This window comes from Spea bombifrons, chromosome 4 (assembly GCF_027358695.1).
Source record: "Spea bombifrons isolate aSpeBom1 chromosome 4, aSpeBom1.2.pri, whole genome shotgun sequence".
NCBI classification, from domain to species: Eukaryota; Metazoa; Chordata; class Amphibia; order Anura; family Pelobatidae; genus Spea; species Spea bombifrons.
Window position 1 is genome coordinate 5,572,774 of NC_071090.1, and position 20,738 is coordinate 5,593,511.

The following is a 20,738-nucleotide window of genomic DNA, read 5'->3' on the forward strand; positions in this document are numbered from 1 at the left end:
AGAGCTTCTCAGGGCCATCCCAGGGCCATTAATTCCAGCCGCTAGAAGCTCAGCTTCCTATTGGAGGAGGTCTGCAACATCAAACCCCTCTGCAGCCAATAGACTTTGGTATACTTTGGTGTTTTTGCATCATCCAAACATGGCTTTTGAAGGCACCAAACTTTCTTTTTTTTTAAAAGTGACAGGGTCACCAGTTTTAAGTATTAAATCCTAAAATTCCTGCTTTTTGAAACATTCAGCTTAAAAAGCCAATATATAAGAAATGGAAAGCCAATAAATTAAAATCAGCTTAAAAAAATATTCTTCTGAAGTCCATGTTCGGAGTGGTAAACGGGCGATTTCCATCGTTAACGCTCAGCACTTCTGTTATGTTCCTCACAGCGCCTGGCTGTACGGCAACCCTGCCTATCTCTACAGCGACTCTGCTCACCTGCAAGAGACCCTTAGGTATCACCAGGCCCCGTGCCGGCCACAGGAACCCACGTTTTCTACTCGCCATGCGAACGTCTCTCCAACTGCATACGAAGAGCGTGGCCAAGGTGGAGACTCATGGGACTCCAGTCACGCGGCTGGCGGCTCCCAGCCTTGCCAAGGGCCAGACGTCTACCTTCCAGTCGCAGAGCATTCGAATCCGGGAGAGGTACGGAGCGCTTTCACCAGCTCGCCCTCGGATCTCTCTCATATCCTGCTGGTCAACGTCACGGACAGCGGTGACGAGGAAGAACCCACAGGTCAAGAAGATAGAGAGTAAATATCTAAAACGAGATCGAAACCCATCGTTTGTTTTGTTTTACGGATATTTCCGTACTGAAAGGGTAATTTGCTATAATAAATGGCTATAATAAAGTATGTTTTTCGCCTCTTTCATATGTTTCTTGTGTTATAAAGGTAGGCATGATAGGAAGGCTCCTGGAACATTTATGTATTCCTGGGGCGGGGGTAAACACGTTTGAGATACACCGTTGGTTATAGTAGCCATGTTTATGAAGCGTACTACTGGTGACTCTGTGATCATCAGTGGGGACACTTATTGGTTTCTATGGTAACTGCACCACATTTGCAACTGCTCTATATATATATGACCCACCAAATCCACAAGACTACTTTCTACGGCCAAGTGGTAATCCCGTAAAAAAGGTTCCAACATAAACAACCCTCTCTGATGACACTTAAACCTGTGAAACATGGCATCTTTATTCCATTACGGACCCCCGCAAGCACCCCACATATCACATGACTGACGACAATGGCGGCCCCCAGGTCTGCAGATAATTGTGCCCGAGTTTATGACTTCTAGTGAATAAACACATTACAGGGCTTGCCCATCAACAGATTTGTAGTTTGCATCTATCCTGCAGGGCGTGAGTGCGCTTGGTAGGTGATAGGAGTTGTAGTCTCCACCACTGGGTCCTTTGTGCACTCTAATTACATTATTATTATTATTATTATTATTATTATTATTATTATTATCTTTTACTTATATAGCGCCAACATTCATCCTAGACAGTTCCAAGTTGAGGATGATAGGGATAGTAGTCCCCAGTTGCCGTGCTAGGTCTCATTCTAACCACCATCCCAGCCACCATTTCCCGGTTGAGGATGATAGGAGTAGAATCCTCCAGCTGTCTTACTGGAAGTCACTCCCACTGGCTCATCTGTGTACTCTCCCTCCCATCATCCCAGCCACCCTTTGCAGCATGAGGATGCTAGGAGTAGTAGTCCTGTCCCCTGGGCGGTAGGAGGATCCCGGGTTGTGCAGGGCGGGGCCGGCGGCGTGAGGCTTTGTGTGGACCGATCGCGCGGGGGCCCCCTGACAGCATGCCTGGCCCCTGACAGGAGCGGGCGGACTGGGCAGGCAGCTGGGGGTCCCGCGGATGGCAGGGGCTGCGGGGCTCGGGGGGACTCGCGGCGTCTGGATGAGGGTGGCCGTCGTGATGCTGCTGACACCTGCGGTGCTCAACGGGCCAGGCAAGTGCGAGACTCCGGGGCGACTGGCTTATTCCATCTACATACATGTAACCCGTGCAGCATCTACATACATGTAACCCGTGCAGCATCTACATACATGTAACCCGTGCAGCATCTACATACATGTAACCCGTGCAGCATCTACATACATGGAACCCGTGCAGCATCTACATACATGTAACCCGTGCACTGCACGCAATACGGGCATCTGAACAAGTACACAAGCCGTGTATATTCAGTATCTTTCATTATAGGCATGTGTGTTTATATCTATGATGTATAACATATGTGTGCACTATATATATATATATACACACCTGTACAGTATATGTATACATCATTATATGTATTTTCCATGTACCGAGTGCGGATCTAATGATGGGGATTATTATTCTATTATTCTATTATTTTATTATTTTCTTCTGCTTTTAGTGATGAATGAAATGATTTTGTTACAATCTATAATAAATACCGGAAACTTAAAGATACATACAGATACAAAGATACAAACTTGCTATGAAGTCCCTCCTAACAAGATATATATATATAAACACACACACACACACAATATATATATATATACACACACACAATATATATATATACACACACACACACACAATATATATATATACACACACACACAATATATATATATATATATACACTATATATACACACACACACAATATATATATACACACACACACACACAATATATATATATATACACACACACAATATATATATACACACACACACAATATATATATATATACACACACACAATATATATATACACACACACACAATATATATATATACACACACACACACACAATATATATATATACACACACACAATATATATATATATATATATACACTATATATACACACACACACAATATATATATACACACACACACACACAATATATATATATATACACACACACAATATATATATACACACACACACACACAATATATATATATACACACACACAATATATATATATATATATATACACTATATATACACACACACACAATATATATATACACACACACACACACACAATATATATATATACACACACACACAATATATATATATATACTATATATATACTATATATACACACACACACAATATATATATACACACACACACACACACAATATATATATATACACACACACACAATATATATATATACAATATATATATATATATATTCTAAATTCTATACATTTATTGTTTTTTCTTATTAAGTTTTTTTAGTATTTTAAATTGTATTTAATTGTTTAATTGTTTATTGGCTATAAACATTTTGTTTAAAATTTATTTTCTAATATTATTTGACATTATATATATATATATATATATATATATATATATATATATTACTTTTTTATTTTTTTTTGTAAGTAGCATTTTTTTCTCCACCAGTTCTATACAATTCTTCTGCTAAATGTTATTTAAAAAAAAAAAAAAAAAAAAGCTACATGTGCACATGGTTTATAAACACGCGCCGTGCTTATATACACATACGTGTGCTGGATACACAGCGGGCTGGATGTATGTGTATAAAACGAGCCGAGAGCTGTGCCCCGGCCCGGTATGCAGGACACGGAGGGCTCTGGGATATATATAGAAAGGAGCGTGTAATTTATAGACACACATGGTGCGCGCGGAGCATCTGGCTGGACTGAGAGATTATATTACATTTTATATATATAGCGCCGGCAGATTCCGTAGCGGTGTTACAATAGCGGACTGACAATATTTAAAAGACATACAGAAGGAGACGGGGGCTCTGCTCTTGCTAGTTTACAATCTGTTGGAGATTAGAGTGTCAGTTCTGCTGCCCAGATTGTATATAAATGGTGAACAAAAACACAATCGGCCTCATTCTCCTGCTATAAAGACTCAAACCTTAATCAGTCGTTGGTCTCGTCTTAGATTCAGGAGCCGTATGTCTACCCCATGCATGTTTAATACCCTCACTGTATTACCCTCTACCACTTCTGGTGGGAGGCTGTTCCATTTATCTACCACCCTCTCCGTAAAGTAAATAGGGCACTGGCTTTAACACCCTCTGTGTTTGTCAGGATCTCACACTCAGCCAAGCCACCTGAAGAAGGTTTTGCCGCACGCCGCCATCATCCAACCTCAGTGGCTGCAGCCCAACACTGAACGGGTTCGACTTGGTGACAAGGTGAGTTACCTGCTGCTAAACAGGAAGTCCCATTGCAACAAAATATAACCCCGAGCACTGTATACAGTAATAACCCCCCAGCCCTGTATACAGTAATAACCCCCACAGTACTGCATACAGTAATATAACCCCCAGCACTGTATACAGTAATATAACCCCCAGCGCTGTATACAGTAATATAACCCCCAGCGCTGTATACAGTAATATAACCCCCCAGCACTGTATACAGTAATATAACCCCCAGCACTGTATACAGTAATATAACCCCCAGCGCTGTATACAGTAATATAACCCCCAGCGCTGTATACAGTAAGGTTAAAAAAGCCATTGTTATAATTCATGTGATATTTTGGGGGACTTTCCACACTGAGCTGATGCTTTATGGCGATGTAAAGTCCCTTATTCCATAGACTTTCATTCATTAGGGTGTCCAACTGGGTGAATAAGACTGAGCCATTCCGTTTAGCCCAGGCAGTATGATGAGGCGTCGGGGTTTATGTCTAGTGGGCTAAGCTGACACAGCGAGAACTCTTACAAATATATAGCAGCCTGACATTGTTTTTCCGTAGGGGTAGCACATAAAAACATTTCAAAAATTGTAAAATGTATCGTACAAAAAAAAAATGTTACTTTTTATGATTGTGGCTTATCTTTAAAAGTGGTCCTTTTAGTATTTAAAATGCAAAAATGTAGGAAATAAAAGAAACTGGAATATAGAAGGGAGATTTGGAGTTATTGTTAATTTTTAAGGAAACTTTTTCACTAAATCAAAATGGTTTTTACTTTTTGGAAAATATTGGATTCATATTTACATACGGCAGAAAACAACCATTCTTCCCTTTATGAATCATTTCTACTTTTTAATGATTTAGGATGGCTTGATGCACACCCCAAACTTTCTCGAATTCATTTACTCCCTTTTGTACCATTTCTACTGGAAGTCTATCCCCGGTATCCACTACCCTTCCTGTAAAGATTTGTTTTACGGTTACTCCTCTTTACTGCCTGCTTAAAGTATTGGAAATAATACCTATTTCCCCTTTTCTGTATGGAAATTAAGTAGTATTTTTCTCTCCTTCGCTTTCTAGCACCCAGCGCGTGTGGAGTTGTTAGTAACCGTAGAACGGAGAGATCTCATCCTGTCTTTACGGAGAAACCAGTGAGTATGAGTGACGCTCGAATAAGTAGTACCCGAAATGGAACGAAGCCGACATCTAAGAGCATCACTGCCTGGAATAGACATACGAAACAGAAAGATATATAATATATTTATATACATATATATTTATTTAAAAAAAGGTGGAATTCATGTCATGACTGGATCCTTTCTGTGCTCCCTTCCTTGGTTTTCAATGCATTTCTGTTCCGTATTATATATATATATATGAGACACGTAGTTTTATTTCATGATTTAACTAAATTGTAATTGTAAATTACATTTTATATATATATATAAATAGATATATACATCATTTATTAGCAGATGCCATTAGTGTCGGCATCAAGAAGCCTTTTGGGGTCCCCTAGGTCCTGGGGTCCCCTTTTGTACTGCAAGGACTATATGCCCCCACATTACTCTCATGTGTGTTAGGGAGCCGGGGCTTTACCAAGATTTTTTATCTAATCTGCGGACCTAATGATAGCTGTTTGTTTAACTTATTATTGTACTATTTAGGGCAGTAGAACCCTGCGATACACCCAAAAAAAAAAGGGAAATCAGAGGGGCAGAGGAATTTGGGGTCCAAAGAGGGACTGTAATTACTGAACAGGGTCCTTTAGAAGGTATGGTGCAATTAGAATCTGTGGGATATCATGGTGCTATATAAATACATATTATTATTATATCTGAAATAACAGCCTCTAATTCCCCTTTCTCTGTAAATAAAATCATATTTTTTTAGAGGTCTGTGGGATATGATGGTGCTATATGAAAAAATAATAATAATAATAATAATAAATAATAATTATTATTATTAATAATTACTATTATTATTATTACTACTACCATATTTGAGATAACTCCCTCTAATTCTCTGTAAATAAAATCGTATTTTTTTTTAGGTCTGTGGGATATGATGATGCTATATGAATATAATAATAATAATAATTATTATTATTATTATTGTTATTATTATTATTATTATTAATTACTATTATTATTATTATTATTTCTGAAATAACACCCTCTAATTTCCCTTTCTCTGTAAATAAAATTATATTTTATCTGTGGGATATGATGGTGCTATATGAATATAATAATGATAATAATAATAATAAATGTACCCAGCACTTAGTTAATCTGCATCCATATGTGATTTTTCCATAGTTAGCTTCCCCCAAAGATTGTATCTAGTTGTTCACCCCTCTCTCTCTCTCTCTCCCTCTCTCTCCCTCTCTCTCTCTCTCTCTCTCACACTCTCTCTCTCTCTCTCTCTCTCTCTCTCTCTCACACTCTCTCTCTCTCTCTCTCTCTCTCTCTCTCTCACACTCTCTCTCTCTCTCTCTCTCTCTCTCTCTCCCTCTCTCTCTCTCACACTCTCTCTCTCTCCCTCTCTCTCTCTCACACTCTCTCTCTCTCCCTCTCTCTCTCTCTCACTCACTCATTCACTCTCTGTCTGTCTGTCTGATTGCTTTTTCCTTTCCCGGATATTCCTTTCCTGTTTTCAGTTTTACGTGTCTGTTATTTTTTTTCCAATAAATTGATTTAAGGGATTTCGGTTCACTTTAAGCCGCTTCCAGTCCCGTCGGGTAAATGTATCGCACGGTGTCTTATTTCCGTCCCATTACATCATACGCCATAAAAAACCCTCCCAGCGTTGGCTGTCCTAGAATTGCACTGCTCTGCTGTATCCACGCGGCAGTCGAGGGGTTAAACCCCGGCATCACGGCCCCTGGCGATCCGTTACCTGCAGCCTATAGGAATTCCAATCATTAGCGATGGTCGTTCCACGCTTCCTCCAGTTTGACCTGATGTGGCTTTTCTGTGCCCTTGTCTGCCACGAGAGATGAGCTCATCGCTGTGACATCACAGGGTCTGTTTGCCGTGACCTTTCTCATAATGATCTAATTGTGTGATAGATTCTGCAGTCTGTGCATTAAGGGCTCTTAGCCAGACCCCCCCCCTTCTCTTAAAGCTTAATGCTTTTAGCTTAATGAAACCTTTCCGCCGAGTCCGACCCCCCCCCCCCCCCGGCTCCGAAACAGAGACGGACGATGGTTTCTCAGAACAGGCTCTTTAAAGACATTAGTAATCCGAGGCTTCCTCGGCGGCAGCGCATGCACTTCCGACAGCGTGAAGAGCGTGACATGCTGGCGAAGGGCTGAATGAGACAGGGAGGGGGCGTAAAGAATGACATTTCTGAGGACATCACGGGGTTTGATTAAGGTGAATGGTAACCCCCCCCCAAGTTCCGACCATGTTAGGTACAATTTCATGCTATATCTATATATTTAACATCCAAGCTCTATAGCATGGGCAGTCGCCATTCAGAAGCCAGGTGCCTCTTTTTCCTCCCCTGATGTCCACCTTCCATGACCTATAGATCCTATTTCTTAGTATGGGTTCTATCAAAGCGTTCTACAGCCCTAAAAGTCACAGTACTTGTATCGAAACATTTGGAAAATGGGTTTTTAAGTCAAAATTACAATGGTTTTCTAAATCTCTTACATTCAGAGACATCACAAAGTCATACAGAACGTCTTGGTAAAGCCCTTCCATTCGCCACCCCTGTGGGGGGGCAACAATAACCCTAAGGTTGTTCTTTCTAGACTTTGCAGGGAATCCATAATTGATTTGATGCCTACGAGGTATGGGAGAAGCTACCTATAGATCAGAAGGTATTGTATAATCTATAGGTGACAGGTCCTATGCATATGCCCCCCCCAGCCTGGTTCTACACAATCAGATCAGCTTTGTTTGTGGTGGGACTGTGTGGTGAGCGATCTTGTGCTCTTATCTTCAGAAGAACTTAATCATAGTTCTGAAAATGAAGTAATTGTTTCTCTTGTCCTCCTTGTAGGCAACTCATTAATCCAAACTACACCGAAACCCATTATGGCCTTACTGATGCTCCGATTATTAGGACTCCAAACATGACGGTAGGTAGAAACAATGGTGGTCACCGTCTGGTGTTAGATACGGTTTATTTAACAATGCCGTGTCAAGGATACACGGTGAACGTGTGACATCACACCTGATCCACCTAAAACCCCACGTAAAGGTATGATTGTGTTTTTAGAAGGTTCCGTGGCTTCTGACAATGTCTTGTTGAGTGCAGAAGTGCTGGACTGCTCTGATCCTACTCCTACACGCAAGGTCCATGAGGTCCATTCTACAAGGGCCAAGGTTGTTCTAAATATACAACCAGGATGAACAATTCTATTCCTTGGTATTGACTGTTACATTTAAAAGGATGACTTGGACCTTTTTGTGTGGTTAGGGGAGGACTCATGGAAGCTGTCCAAGTTGAGGAACCTTGGAGGCAGGGCCGGCCTTAGGGGTGTGCGACCTGTGCGACCGCACAGGGCGCCATGGTTGCAGGGGCGCCTGACCGGGACTTAGATTAAAGCATCGTTTTTTTTTTTTTGTTTTTTTTTTAAACTTTATTTAACATCATTGATGTTAAATAAAGTTTAAAAAAAAAAAAACGATGCTTTAATCTAAGTCCCGGTCAGGGGCGCCGAGCGGTTGCTCGTGAAGTTCTCGGCAACCGCTCGGCGCCCCTTACTCTCCGTGACTCCGTCGCGGTGCCAGCATCTCATGTTGAGCGCCGGACTATACCGGCGCTCAACATGAAATGCCGGCAGAGCGAGAAGACGGATGCCTCTCGCTCTTACCGCAGGACTCCGGCAACAAGGTAAGTGGGGGGGGGGGTAGTTTGAAGGGGCAGAGGGGGGGGGGTAGTTTGAAGGGGCAGAGGGGAGGGGTAGTTTGAAGGGGTAGAGGGGAGGGGTAGTTTGAGGGAGGGTAGTTTAAAGGGGCAGAGAGGGCGGGTAGTTTGAAGGGGCAGAGAGGGGGGGTAGTGAGGGGGGGGCGCCAGAGGAGTAGTCCGCACAGGGCGCCACAACGCCTAAGGCCGGCTCTGCTTGGAGGAACCCAACTGAGTTCCAGAGTTGAGTTTTTTTGCCCCACGTTGGAAGTTACTCTTCTAACTCTAGCAAATTTCCATGATAGCTCATAGGTTTAGCGCAATCGGAACTGGAAATTTTAAAAAATATAGGTCCACTTAGTCCAAATCGTGATGGAACCAGCGGCAGATGTCCTCCAGATCTGTCTAGCTTGACCGAGCTAAAATTTCCTTTGCAATTCTGAGGAACTCTCATCGGTTCTTCAACCCCGCGCATTAAACATTTAACATTAAACATTTCTGCAGCGTAGCTAAAAAAGCAGGATGTCCTGGATCATCTCTGGTTTATTTATACCCCGGCTTTGTGTCATGATGTTGATTTCTCTGCCCACAGTAAACACACCGGCTCCCGGTTAGATCCCCGCGGCTTGGATCTGTAATCTCCGTTTGTGATCTCAAAACATACTTCTTTCTCGTTTAAGGGAAGATTATTAAACAAAAAACCCCAAAAATGGAACGGACAGACCGGATAATGTATAAAATGATTACACGCTGTTATGAGTTCCTTTGCATTTAAAAATGCATTTGATGGATCATTAATTATCTTAAAAGAAAAAACTCCATCTAGCCGTTGTCTATAATGTCAGCTAGTATTCTTTAGGACATTATTCCTCGCTTGCTCATAAGTCAAAAGCCCCATATATTTTACTTTATGTACTTTTGCAAGTAAAACCGCCTCCCAGCAGAGGTGGTAAGAGGCTGCTAACAGGAATTTAAACATGCATGGGATACATGGGTGATGAGCATCTCATAAGAAACAATGATGCCCTTCAACTGTTACTTTTGTAAGCCCCTAGAGGGTAAAATAACCAGATTTTTACAATGAATTCTAGAAACCCATAAAAAAAGGATTTCAATAAGTTACTTACAAAGCTGCAAGTATGCGACATATCTGTTAAAGAAAAAAGATGTGTATCCATAAAAAAAGACATTCTAAATACGTACAAACAAAACTAAATGGATATTTATTATCAACAATTTATTCTTAAAGACGCAGTACCTAGAATTCTTTACATAGAAGGAGCCCTAACTCTTCACACCAATGCAGTTTAGCCGATTCACACTATGCTGACCAGCAATGGCCAATATGATTGACTACAGATGCCGATAGTAATGATTTTATTATATATCATTAGTCTCTACCACTTCTGCTGGGAGACTGTTCCGTTTATCCACCACCCTCCTAGTAAAATAGAGCACCGGCCCGGACTGGGATCACGGTCAAGCTCCTGGTGGCTGGTTTCTGCACCCCCCACGTGCAAAAGGTATAATGTGAGAGCATGTAAGGCAGATTTTCATATTATTATTATTATTATTATTATATTATTATTATTATTATTATTATTATTATATTATTATTATTATTATTATTATTATTATTATATTATTATTATATTATTATTATTATTATATTATTATTATTATTACTATTATATTATTATTATTATTATTATCATTCTTAGCCAATAATGGGAAGACGATCATAAAAAAATCACTTCTTATTATTCTGGACTTTTCTCCGGTTAATAAAGTTTATATTTCTCTTCTGCATAGCGATATATCTCGTGGCATATTTTGTAAGAACGGTTGAGATCAGCCACTGATATTAATACATTTCATGTCACCCAAGCCTCTGGCCAAACGAAATCCATACAGACCCATCTTTGTGCGTCACTCAGCACCCTAACATACTTTAAAGTGATCTCTCTTCTGTGCACATGGGATGAAAGGGTTAAATCTTACCCAGTGAGATCATCCTTTTTACCCTCCAGGCACTAAGATGGGGGGGGGGGTATGAGGGTATATCAGTAAGAATGTCTAGGAGAATCCGCACAATGTTCTCTTTCTGGATTTGAGATGGGAAGACCCCCTTTCTTTAGACTTTGGGGGCAGTGGCCATCAAAGCTTGCAATTCATCAGCCTGGAGATAAGCCATGCCGGGCTGTGTCATCCGGAGCAGCTTGTGCATCAAAGGATGATGATGATGATGATCAACAGTATCTTACCGTCTGATGAATAGGATCAATGGAATAACATAAGGAGATGCCTTCACTATCACACGAGAGAGAGAAGAATGTTTCACTAATGATCTGTGTGCTACTCACATGACATTCTAAGTCTAGAACCTTCTCGTAAGCAATAAAGTTCTAAAAGTTCCATCATAGAAAGACACGGGATGTTTGCTTAAATTGCACGGTCACATAAGAAGGGTTCGGTAAATGGGGCTCTGCTCGCAAGAACGTAACAACCCATGACCCTTGTGTTGACCAAAGTTGTTGGTTGTGACGCTCCTCCTGGATTGTTTGAATTGGAATGTTTTGTTAAATGATAGCGAAATACACCCATCGGTTAAGTTCAATTAATGGTTTTCCCCCAAAAAATATTGCGAGATGTTCTTCCATTTTTAGGAACATTGTTACTACCACGGAGACGTTCGTGGGGAGGTAGACTCCAGCGCTGTGATAAGCACCTGCTCAGGTATAAGGTGAGGAGGTACATTCTTCTAACCAGTTTGGTTTATACTTTACTGCCCTACTGGATGTCACGTTATCCGCAACAATATACTTAGATACCGATAACTGTCTTTGTATCTATTGAACCTAAGACTAGGTCATCTGGTGTCTGATGACACGATGGGTGGTTGTTACTCAATGCTGCTACCCAGTGCCCATAACCTCATAATAGTCCTAATGCCCCTGACATCCCAGTGGAGAGAGAACTGGGATATTTCTTGCCCGGGGTATCTATTCCTTGTTTTGTCTCCTCAGAGGACTCATAACATTAAGTGCCAATCAAAGCTACGTTGTGGAGCCGCTGCCAGGAGAGGATGGAAGCCACGTCATCTACAAGGCTGAACTTCTGGATCTCGGGGAAATGAGATGTGGGCATCCAGCTCCTGGAAACTTCTCTGCGCTTACCAGTCATGCCGGGGAACATCATCAAAGGGCAAGTCCCCCTTCATTCGTTCCATATTCACAAACCCATGGTATCTGGTTTATTCCATCAACCCAAGAGTCAATGCACAAGATATGGAGAAGTTGAAGGAGTTGAAGGAATCTGATATGAAATTGTGGTCTGGATCAACCCAGATAGGCTTAGCTATGACCATGGCTGGAATATTAGTCTTGTGAGCCCGTACATGTATGAGCTTTGTCATGAACTAAGTTGATTACATGAGATCACAGAAATTACAGAAAATTGTATCCCTTCATGCTATTAATATGTCTAATATGTCATTTTCATAAATATATGTATACATTTGGAAAATGCAGTTAAAATGAGAAATTAGTGCATCTCGCTAGAGAAGAAGCTGCTTTTTCAGTCCAAAATCCCTGATTTTTTTTTTTTAGTATCAGCTGTAACGCTTCAGAACTGGAAGTTCTGCTATCCGATAAAAAAAACCCACTTCCTAAAATTAGTTTTTGGATTATCCTGTTTTATCTTCAGCTTTCCTTTTAATCTTCTTGTTTGAGAATTCCATCCACACCACATCCTCCAGGTGACAGAAGCATCTGGTGACGCTGTACAGATGTCTCGAAATCATCAATAAAATGGCCCTCAACGTTGTATATTTTGGAACTGAGCTAACATCTGGCCTTCGCGCTCCAGTGTAGGCGGTTTCTGATTAAAATGTGATCTGTATTTTTAAAAGAAACCATCTGTAGGTACAGTTTAACCTCATCAAGGATCTATGGTCAGTGTCCCTCTCAACGCTGGTTCTCCCTCACAGTGAAATGTTATCAAGACTTGGATGTACATCAAGTGAGCTTTGGTCTCTGTTAAAGAGGAGACTTCAGTATTGGGTCTACCTTGAACAGAACTACACATACAATCATTATGATAGCAAGAGAGCAACACCCTCAGACGGGGCAACTAAGGAATTGTCCTCTTGTGTGCGTTCCGCAGGTGAAGAGAGAGGACCCAGAAGGGGACAGATGCGTGGAGCTTTACCTAGTCGCTGACTATGCAGAGGTAACGTTTTGGGATTAAGGAATCTAACGGTCTAATGTTAATTCCGGTTTAGTGCACTCCAGATTCAATTATCTCTCTAGACTAAAGGTCTTTCCCAAAAGACGTACTAAGACAACACAGAATATGTGCGGTTTGGGCAAAAATACAATCTGTTATTGAATACCCATCTTTGGGTATCTCTTATATTTTCAGACCATTCCCATTACAGAACCAAAACATTGGTGGCCATTACAAGGAGCCAGTGAGTTCCATACTTTCTAGATGTCTCGGTTTGGTGGCCAAGACTTGAGGGAACCACAATATGACGTCTTGTCAAAAAGCCCTTGCGCAATGAGCATGGATGGCTTGGTGGGTCCCAACCCACACCATTCAATGCTGATGGTCCGGGAAACCGAACTAAAAGGTTGTTGGGAAACGTGTTTAGCCTATTGTGGCAAACTCCTGTCATTTGCACTTCAACTAGTGGTATCGGGGGCAGAAACTTGTATTGTTATGAAGGATTCTTTGCAAGACAGCAGGCACATGGTAATTCATATGGAGAAGAGAGGTTATAATTGATGGAAATGTTACCTCTTTGAAGAAACAAATGTTACCACGTCATGTTACGATGACAATATTGTTGTGTTGTAATTTAGAGTTTTGTGCTATTCTGTATCATTCCGCTTAGTTTCAGAAACACAATTCTGATCTGGAGCAGACTCAACGGAAAATGCTGGAGGTCACCAATTATATTGATAAGGTGAGGCTGAGCGTTGAGTCAATGGTGTGACGGTAACATTTGGTCCACATGCCACCAGATGAATAGAATTACAACCACCAACACTGGCTTTATCTTTTAAATGTTGTTGGAGGACCAGAAACTCCTGACTTGGCTGGCAGTCCTCATGACCCACGTTTCGGCAGCTTTCCTTTCTGTGCCACGTCATGGAATTTGATAACTTTCTGAGATCTTCAGAACATAGGAGTCCTCTCATTCTCCCCCCCCCCTGTAGTTCTACAGGTCTCTGAACATTCGCATAGCCCTTGTGGGTCTGGAGATCTGGTCTAATGGAGACAAGTGCAACGTTTCTGAGAATCCATACAGCACCCTACGTGCCTTCCTGTCATGGAGAAGAAAACTTCTGAAACAAATCCCTCATGACAACGCTCAACTAATAACGTGAGAACAATTCTCTCTTTTTTTTTATTGAGGATGCTGTAGAAGCTGGCCCTTTGACTCTTTGTCTCTGTTGCCGTCTTTCTCTCCCGTAGGGGACGCGCCTTCCAAGGGACGACCATCGGACTGGCGCCTCTACAGGCCATGTGTTCCTCGTATCAGTCCGGTGGAGTCAACATGGTGAGATGAATTCTAGGATGATGGGTTTTATTTTTGGGTAAATGGGTAATAAAAGGTGTATTCCAGGTGCCCATAGGTACCTTTTCTTAGCCAATAGGCCGAAAATCTCAGATTGGACCGGTTTTAACTTTTGATTTGCAATTCCAGGATCATTCTGATAATGCGATTGGTGTGGCAGCCACAATGGCCCATGAAATCGGCCATAACTTTGGGATGAGCCACGACGCTGCCGGTTGCTGTACAGCTAGACCAGAGGATGGGGGGTGCATTATGGCGGCTGCTACCGGGTGAGCCCTGGTGATCTACAGCAATCTTCCATTTCATTCATTCAACCGACCCTGGGTATATAATTCAATCCACAAATATTTAAAGGGACACGACAAAGAAAAGAAAACAAACAATGTGATCCAGTTGATCTTTAATTCTGGTTTAAGATCCCCCTAAACAACTTTACGAATTAAGTGATTTCTTATCAGTACAGCACGGCTGAAATCCTCTTCCTGGTGTGCGTCTTCTGGGTGCAAATCCCCATGCCCCTTTTTCCTCCCCTGATGCCCCTCTTTTCTAGGAGCTCGGAATGTTTGTTGTGTCAGTTAAGTACATTGGTTATAATTCCTTATGCTAAGAGTTTTCTGCGCGTTGTACCCAGACACCCGTTCCCCAAGACATTCAATGCGTGTAACCGACGGGAGTTGAATCTGTTTCTCCGCTCCGGCGGCGGCATGTGTCTCGGCAACGCGCCCGACACCAAGACTCTGTATGGGGGTGTGAGGTGCGGAAATGGATTCCTGGAAGAAGGGGAGCAGTGTGACTGCGGGGACCTTGAGGTGAGGCATGGCATGGGGTGTTTGGAGCAGAATATGGAAGCATGGGAGCAGACCACGTGACGTTTCATGCTTTTCATTCCCTATTGACCTCATATTTGACTTTTGTCCTTTTTTTAGCAATGCAATAACCCCTGCTGTAACGCTACAACCTGCACCCTGACGCCCGGGGCTGATTGCGCGCATGGGACCTGCTGCCATCAATGCAAAGTGAGGAGTGGATACATATTATTGAACAATAGTAATAATTATTACCTCAGCTGGCCATCAGTAATCTAACTACACCAAATAACGTTCTACTAGACACGTTTTATGGCAACTAAAAGTTGCCATTGGCCTTCAGTAACCATCTGTGTGTCTCTATGTTCACCCGAGGGCCTGTCAAGGAAAGCCAATGGCTACATGAAAAAAGCCACTCCGTATTTAGGAAAATAAATTTACCCTTAGCACAGGAATGCTAACCCTGGTGTATTTCACTCCTGCCCAGCTAAGGCCACCAGGGTTTCCATGCCGGAAGCCATCCCGACCCTGTGACCTCCCTGAGTTCTGCACCGGACGATCTGCGGTCTGTCCCCAAAACTCCTTCCAGCTGGACGGGACGTCCTGCCACGGAGGACAAGCTTTCTGCTACAACGGGAGGTGCCTTACCCACCAAGAACAGTGCCGTCAGCTCTGGGGAAAAGGTGAGACAACCTAAAAATGTAGATTTTACTATCACAGCCGGCTACGTGTATCATGACAAGATGTTATATGGGGTCAAAGGGGATAAAATTTCCTGGGCCAATATAAAAAAATATAGAATCTCGTAAGCCTCAGGGACCTCCAAAGAAGACTTGAGGTCCTGAAAGCTTATAAGTGTATAGTTTTGGCCCAATATCAGTCGGTATCAGTTTCAACCAAAGACTCCATGTTCTCTTGGACCAATACGCCTTTGGCCATTTTCTTTGCCTATCATTATTCCGTAATGTCGTTTATGTTTCCTCTATGTTAACAATATCCTTTTTTGTGCGTTTTAGGTGCACGCTCTGCACCGGATGCGTGCTATCAAATGATCAATGCTGCCGGAGACCAGTATGGGAATTGTGGACGAGACTTGAGCGGGGAATATCGGAAGTGCGAAGCCAAGTGAGTCATCCAAGCCCCTAATTAGTGTTTTTTTTTCTCATTATTAGGATGTCTTAGTTGTTATTGTCATCTTCATTATTTGTTTAACCCCTTAATGACAAAGCCCGTACATGTATGGGCTCAAAATGCATTGTTTTCAATGGGTTTAGGGACCGCCCATTCGCCATAACTGGATTTATGAAGGATGTATTTCAAAGGAGGAGAAAGGCCAGAAAAAGAGATAATTGTCCAAAACTAGAAGATCAGAGACGGAGGTGTTATGTAAATACTTACTTCTTCCATGAGAGGGTGGAAGACATTCATAGATTGAATTTAAGCATAAATAGGATAAGTAGAAAGAATATAAGACAAAGACCAAGGACCAAGTAGGTTTGAGGTCTCACAGCAGGTATAAAAAGGGGACTTGATTGTTGAAAAAGTTCTTATCTGCCATCAAATTCTATGTTCTGTTCTAAAACACAAGGTGCTCAAGGTTATCTTATTCCGATATGGTTTCTATAGGTATGGGGTTTCATATATATATATATATATGGGGTTTAGACAGACATCACCATTAGACTGCTCCCTTATTTTCAGAGATGCCAGGTGTGGGAAGGTCCAGTGTCAGACTTCAGCCGCAAAGCCGCTTGAGAACAACGCTGTGGCAATAGACACGACGATCACTATGGACGGCCGGCAGGTGCTGTGCCGAGGGACCCATTTTTACAGGGCTTCTGAGGAAGAAGACACAATGGATCCAGGCCTTGTGCTCACTGGAACTAAATGTGGAGAGAACCAAGTAAGATCTGCGCCTACTAGGACATAATATAACCTCACGTGCTTCCTTATTTTGTTCCTTTGGAACATTTTGGGTCATTCGAGCTTGATTCTGACCTTTTTTTTTCTTGGGTTCCTTGTGGTAATAATAGCTTGTGTCTCCATACAGATTTGCTTCGATGGGCAGTGCAGAAACACGTCTTTCCTGCAAGCCGATGAGTGTGCCAAAAAATGCCACGGCAACGGGGTAAGGTTTTCTATGGAAAGGGGTAGGAAACCAGCAGCTCTTAAGTCCAACTACAACTCCTATGATCCACCGCAAGCTTTAAAAAAAACAGTTGTAACTTGTAATTGAAGAAAAAACTTGGAAAAGAAAGGTTTTGCATCCCAAGCCCGGGCGGGAAGGAAAAATGGTCATTTCTGAAAACAGGTGGAAAATTGTACTTTCCGCCCAGGAAAACTCTTGTGGAAAAAAAAATCTCGTTTCCGCTTCTGAGTTTCCGTCGGTGTATACATCACGAGCGGTGTGACTTACATCACATGACCATTTTTATGTTTCTTCCAGGTTTGCAACAATAACCAAAACTGTCACTGTTTCCCTGGCTGGCAACCCCCGTACTGTAACCAAACGGGTAATGGCGGCAGCATGGACAGCGGCCCTGTTCCTGCAGAAAGTAAGGCCACCGGGCTTCGGCTGCATGGGTGGATATGGTCGTCGCATGCCACAAAATCAACCCTGACACACATTGTCTTAATGTCTCTCGCCAGGACCAGTGGCTGTGGCTCTATGGACATTCATGACCATAGCATTACTGGCCGGGATGGCCTTCTCCGTGTCCATATATCGCTACAAACACAGGGCCAAACACAGATCGACCAAGCCTGATTGGCCACCTGCCACAGGATCGTTGTCCAAAAGGTATGTGTGGACCTCTCAATGCAGACTTAGATGGGCCGAATGGTTCTTATCCGCCATAAAATTCTATGTTGGAACTTATTATCTGGAAGCATCGGTGGGTTTTAGCTTTTCTTGAGAAACACGGAAGGTCCCCCATTTTGCCGTAAAAAAAAAAAGCAGCCACTTGCTCATCCATAACAACGTCATCCATGGTAACCGCTGTAGATAATTTTAATGTTTCCATTTACAGTGATAGCCAAGAAAAACCCAACTTGGACTCTTCTTACAGACAGAGACCTCAAGAGCAGAGTGTAAGTTTCCGAGGTGGTTGCGGTGCTCTTGGTGACGGTGGTGGGGCGGTTGAGGACACGGCTGTACTTCAAAGGTTCCTCGATGATTATGATGCTAGAATGTTGTAGAAAGTGTCAGCAGCAAACCAAATTGAAACTAGAAAATAGTTTATTTTTCTTTATTTGTTCAAAGCACAGATTTTTTGTTTAAAGCCCTGATGCTGGTGTCCAGTAAGGGCCACTAGAGACCCCAGTCCTAATCTTCCTGGGTTGTGCTCCATGAAGAGAAAGAAGACTCCTTTCTTCCCTCCACAGCCCCAAAGGGCTACAGGAGGGGCAACTCTTCTTGGTCCTTCCCAAGGAGTCTTCTGAGAGAAGGTGTAGCCCAAAAGCCCCCTCGCCAAAAAAAAGGAATATTTAAGGTATCCTGTTCCACAGCGGCCATTTTTGGTGATTAACAATTAAGAATATCACGAATGCCCTGTGCAACGAAAACCGCAACGAGAGGAACAAACATTTTATTGGCGATTAAGGCCCCAGTATTCAAAGCGCCAGAACCCGAATGATTTAGTAACAATGCACTAAAGTAACAACGTGAAATGTAAGGAGGTCGTTAGTACGCCGCACTGTTATGTGTGTAATTGTTACAAAGTCGCACTATAGAATAACTGTTTGTATGCGCAGTGTTCTAAGAGCCCCGTAACGTCGCACTACAACCTGAAAGAGGGATCGAGAACTTCGATCGGCCATCAGCCAAGACAGCCAGAAGGAGGAGCTACAAAGCCTGCTGGACCAATCAGAATACCGCCCCCTAGTAGACCAGCTCCGCCCCCTCCAGTACACCCCAAGGTATGCTGTTCCACTGATATAACCAGACAAATAAAATACGTCATAAATGATATATTTATTATATCGAATATTATATAAATTATAAAAAATAATCTAAGATAGTTTTTATGAAACGGAATTGTTTTTAGGACTTTTGAAGTAATAGAACGTCAAAGTCTTGAAAATTGAGGGTTGATATGGGCACCATGGAAGGAGCGAGGCTGTATCACTGATCATCAGGATGCCTGTGAGGGCCGAACTTGTCCTACATGTCTTAAACTAGCCCAGACTACTTTCGAAACTAACAATATTTTTTTGGGAAATGCAGATCTCTGACCCACCCCGGAGGGCACCACCTGTTCCCCCGAATAGGACCAGGCATGCCGCAGCTATACAGAAGATCTCATGAAGACAACATACAAAAAATTGAATTTAGGAGCTTGGATATCAGTGATAATATATTATATAATGGTATATTTCCCTGTACATTATATATATATATATATATATATATATATACATATATATATATATATATATATATATATAGGTGCAATAGGAAATATAGTGCACTGAAAGGCAGTATGGGTTTGCCATATTGGCCATCTAAAACTGGACTCGTGACTTTGGGTTACCACCCTGTAACATTTAGAATTCCTACGTCTCCATATGTAAACGGCCCTTATGGCAGCCCCCATCCAGGGTACAGTTTTCTGAGAATATTTTAAAAGATATTTCCGCCTTCTGTGTCTTCCTGGAGTTCCAAAAAAATATCAAACTCCTTAAAGACGAAACGAATAATGCTGCTTTTCTACATTTGATGAAATGACCTTTTATTTTGTATACGGAGAGATATTCTGTAACCGAAGCTTTGATCAAATGATGCTAAATAACTTCAAAACGATCATAAGGAGCCAAGGAACGTGAGGCTTGATTCAAGGAATCCAGTCCTGGCAATAGGTACTCGCTGGTGGGTAGAACGCCTATAAGTCAAGTGGGGAGGGCCTTTACCTAACTCCACCCACTTTTCCATATATATTAATGGTGCCTTCAGAAAGAAGGGTCACAAACCTCTATGTGTCGCTTGGGACGCAGAGATTTGTAAGAAAACACAGATTTCAGAGTTTCGGGTTGGTTGGTAGATCATCTCTTCCTTCTGAAGGCACCATTAATGGTGAAAGCGTTGGCTGTGTTCAGCCGCCACCTAATTACCGGATTTCTGGACCGTGGGTTTCCGCTACTCAACGCATAAACTCATGCATCGCACGGGCCAAGTGGCCAAGTCACATCCAGTTGTCCATGACCACAAACATGTCGCATTCCACAGATCTGCACTCAGGGGGGAGTCTGGTCATATCAAGGAATAAGAATGTCCTTAACTTCTGAGCCTA

At 42.1% G+C, this 20,738-nt stretch overlaps 1 protein-coding gene across 1 annotated transcript; it reads left to right on the forward strand.

Annotated features, from left to right (window-relative positions):
- Positions 1 to 1,844: 1,844 nt before the first annotated feature.
- On the forward strand, positions 1,845 to 19,830 carry ADAM19 (ADAM metallopeptidase domain 19). Its single transcript, XM_053465645.1, has 22 exons — positions 1,845 to 1,968; positions 4,086 to 4,192; positions 5,281 to 5,351; positions 8,212 to 8,290; positions 11,727 to 11,803; positions 12,087 to 12,264; positions 13,225 to 13,290; positions 13,958 to 14,029; positions 14,283 to 14,449; positions 14,542 to 14,626; positions 14,774 to 14,913; positions 15,276 to 15,453; positions 15,571 to 15,660; positions 15,938 to 16,133; positions 16,467 to 16,575; positions 17,152 to 17,353; positions 17,501 to 17,578; positions 17,897 to 18,005; positions 18,100 to 18,250; positions 18,480 to 18,540; positions 19,204 to 19,368; positions 19,676 to 19,830. Exons 1-22 carry the CDS (start codon positions 1,875 to 1,877, stop codon positions 19,754 to 19,756), a joined length of 2,556 nt encoding a protein of 851 aa, XP_053321620.1. The 5' UTR covers positions 1,845 to 1,874; the 3' UTR covers positions 19,757 to 19,830.
- The last annotated feature ends 908 nt before the right edge of the window (positions 19,831 to 20,738 follow it).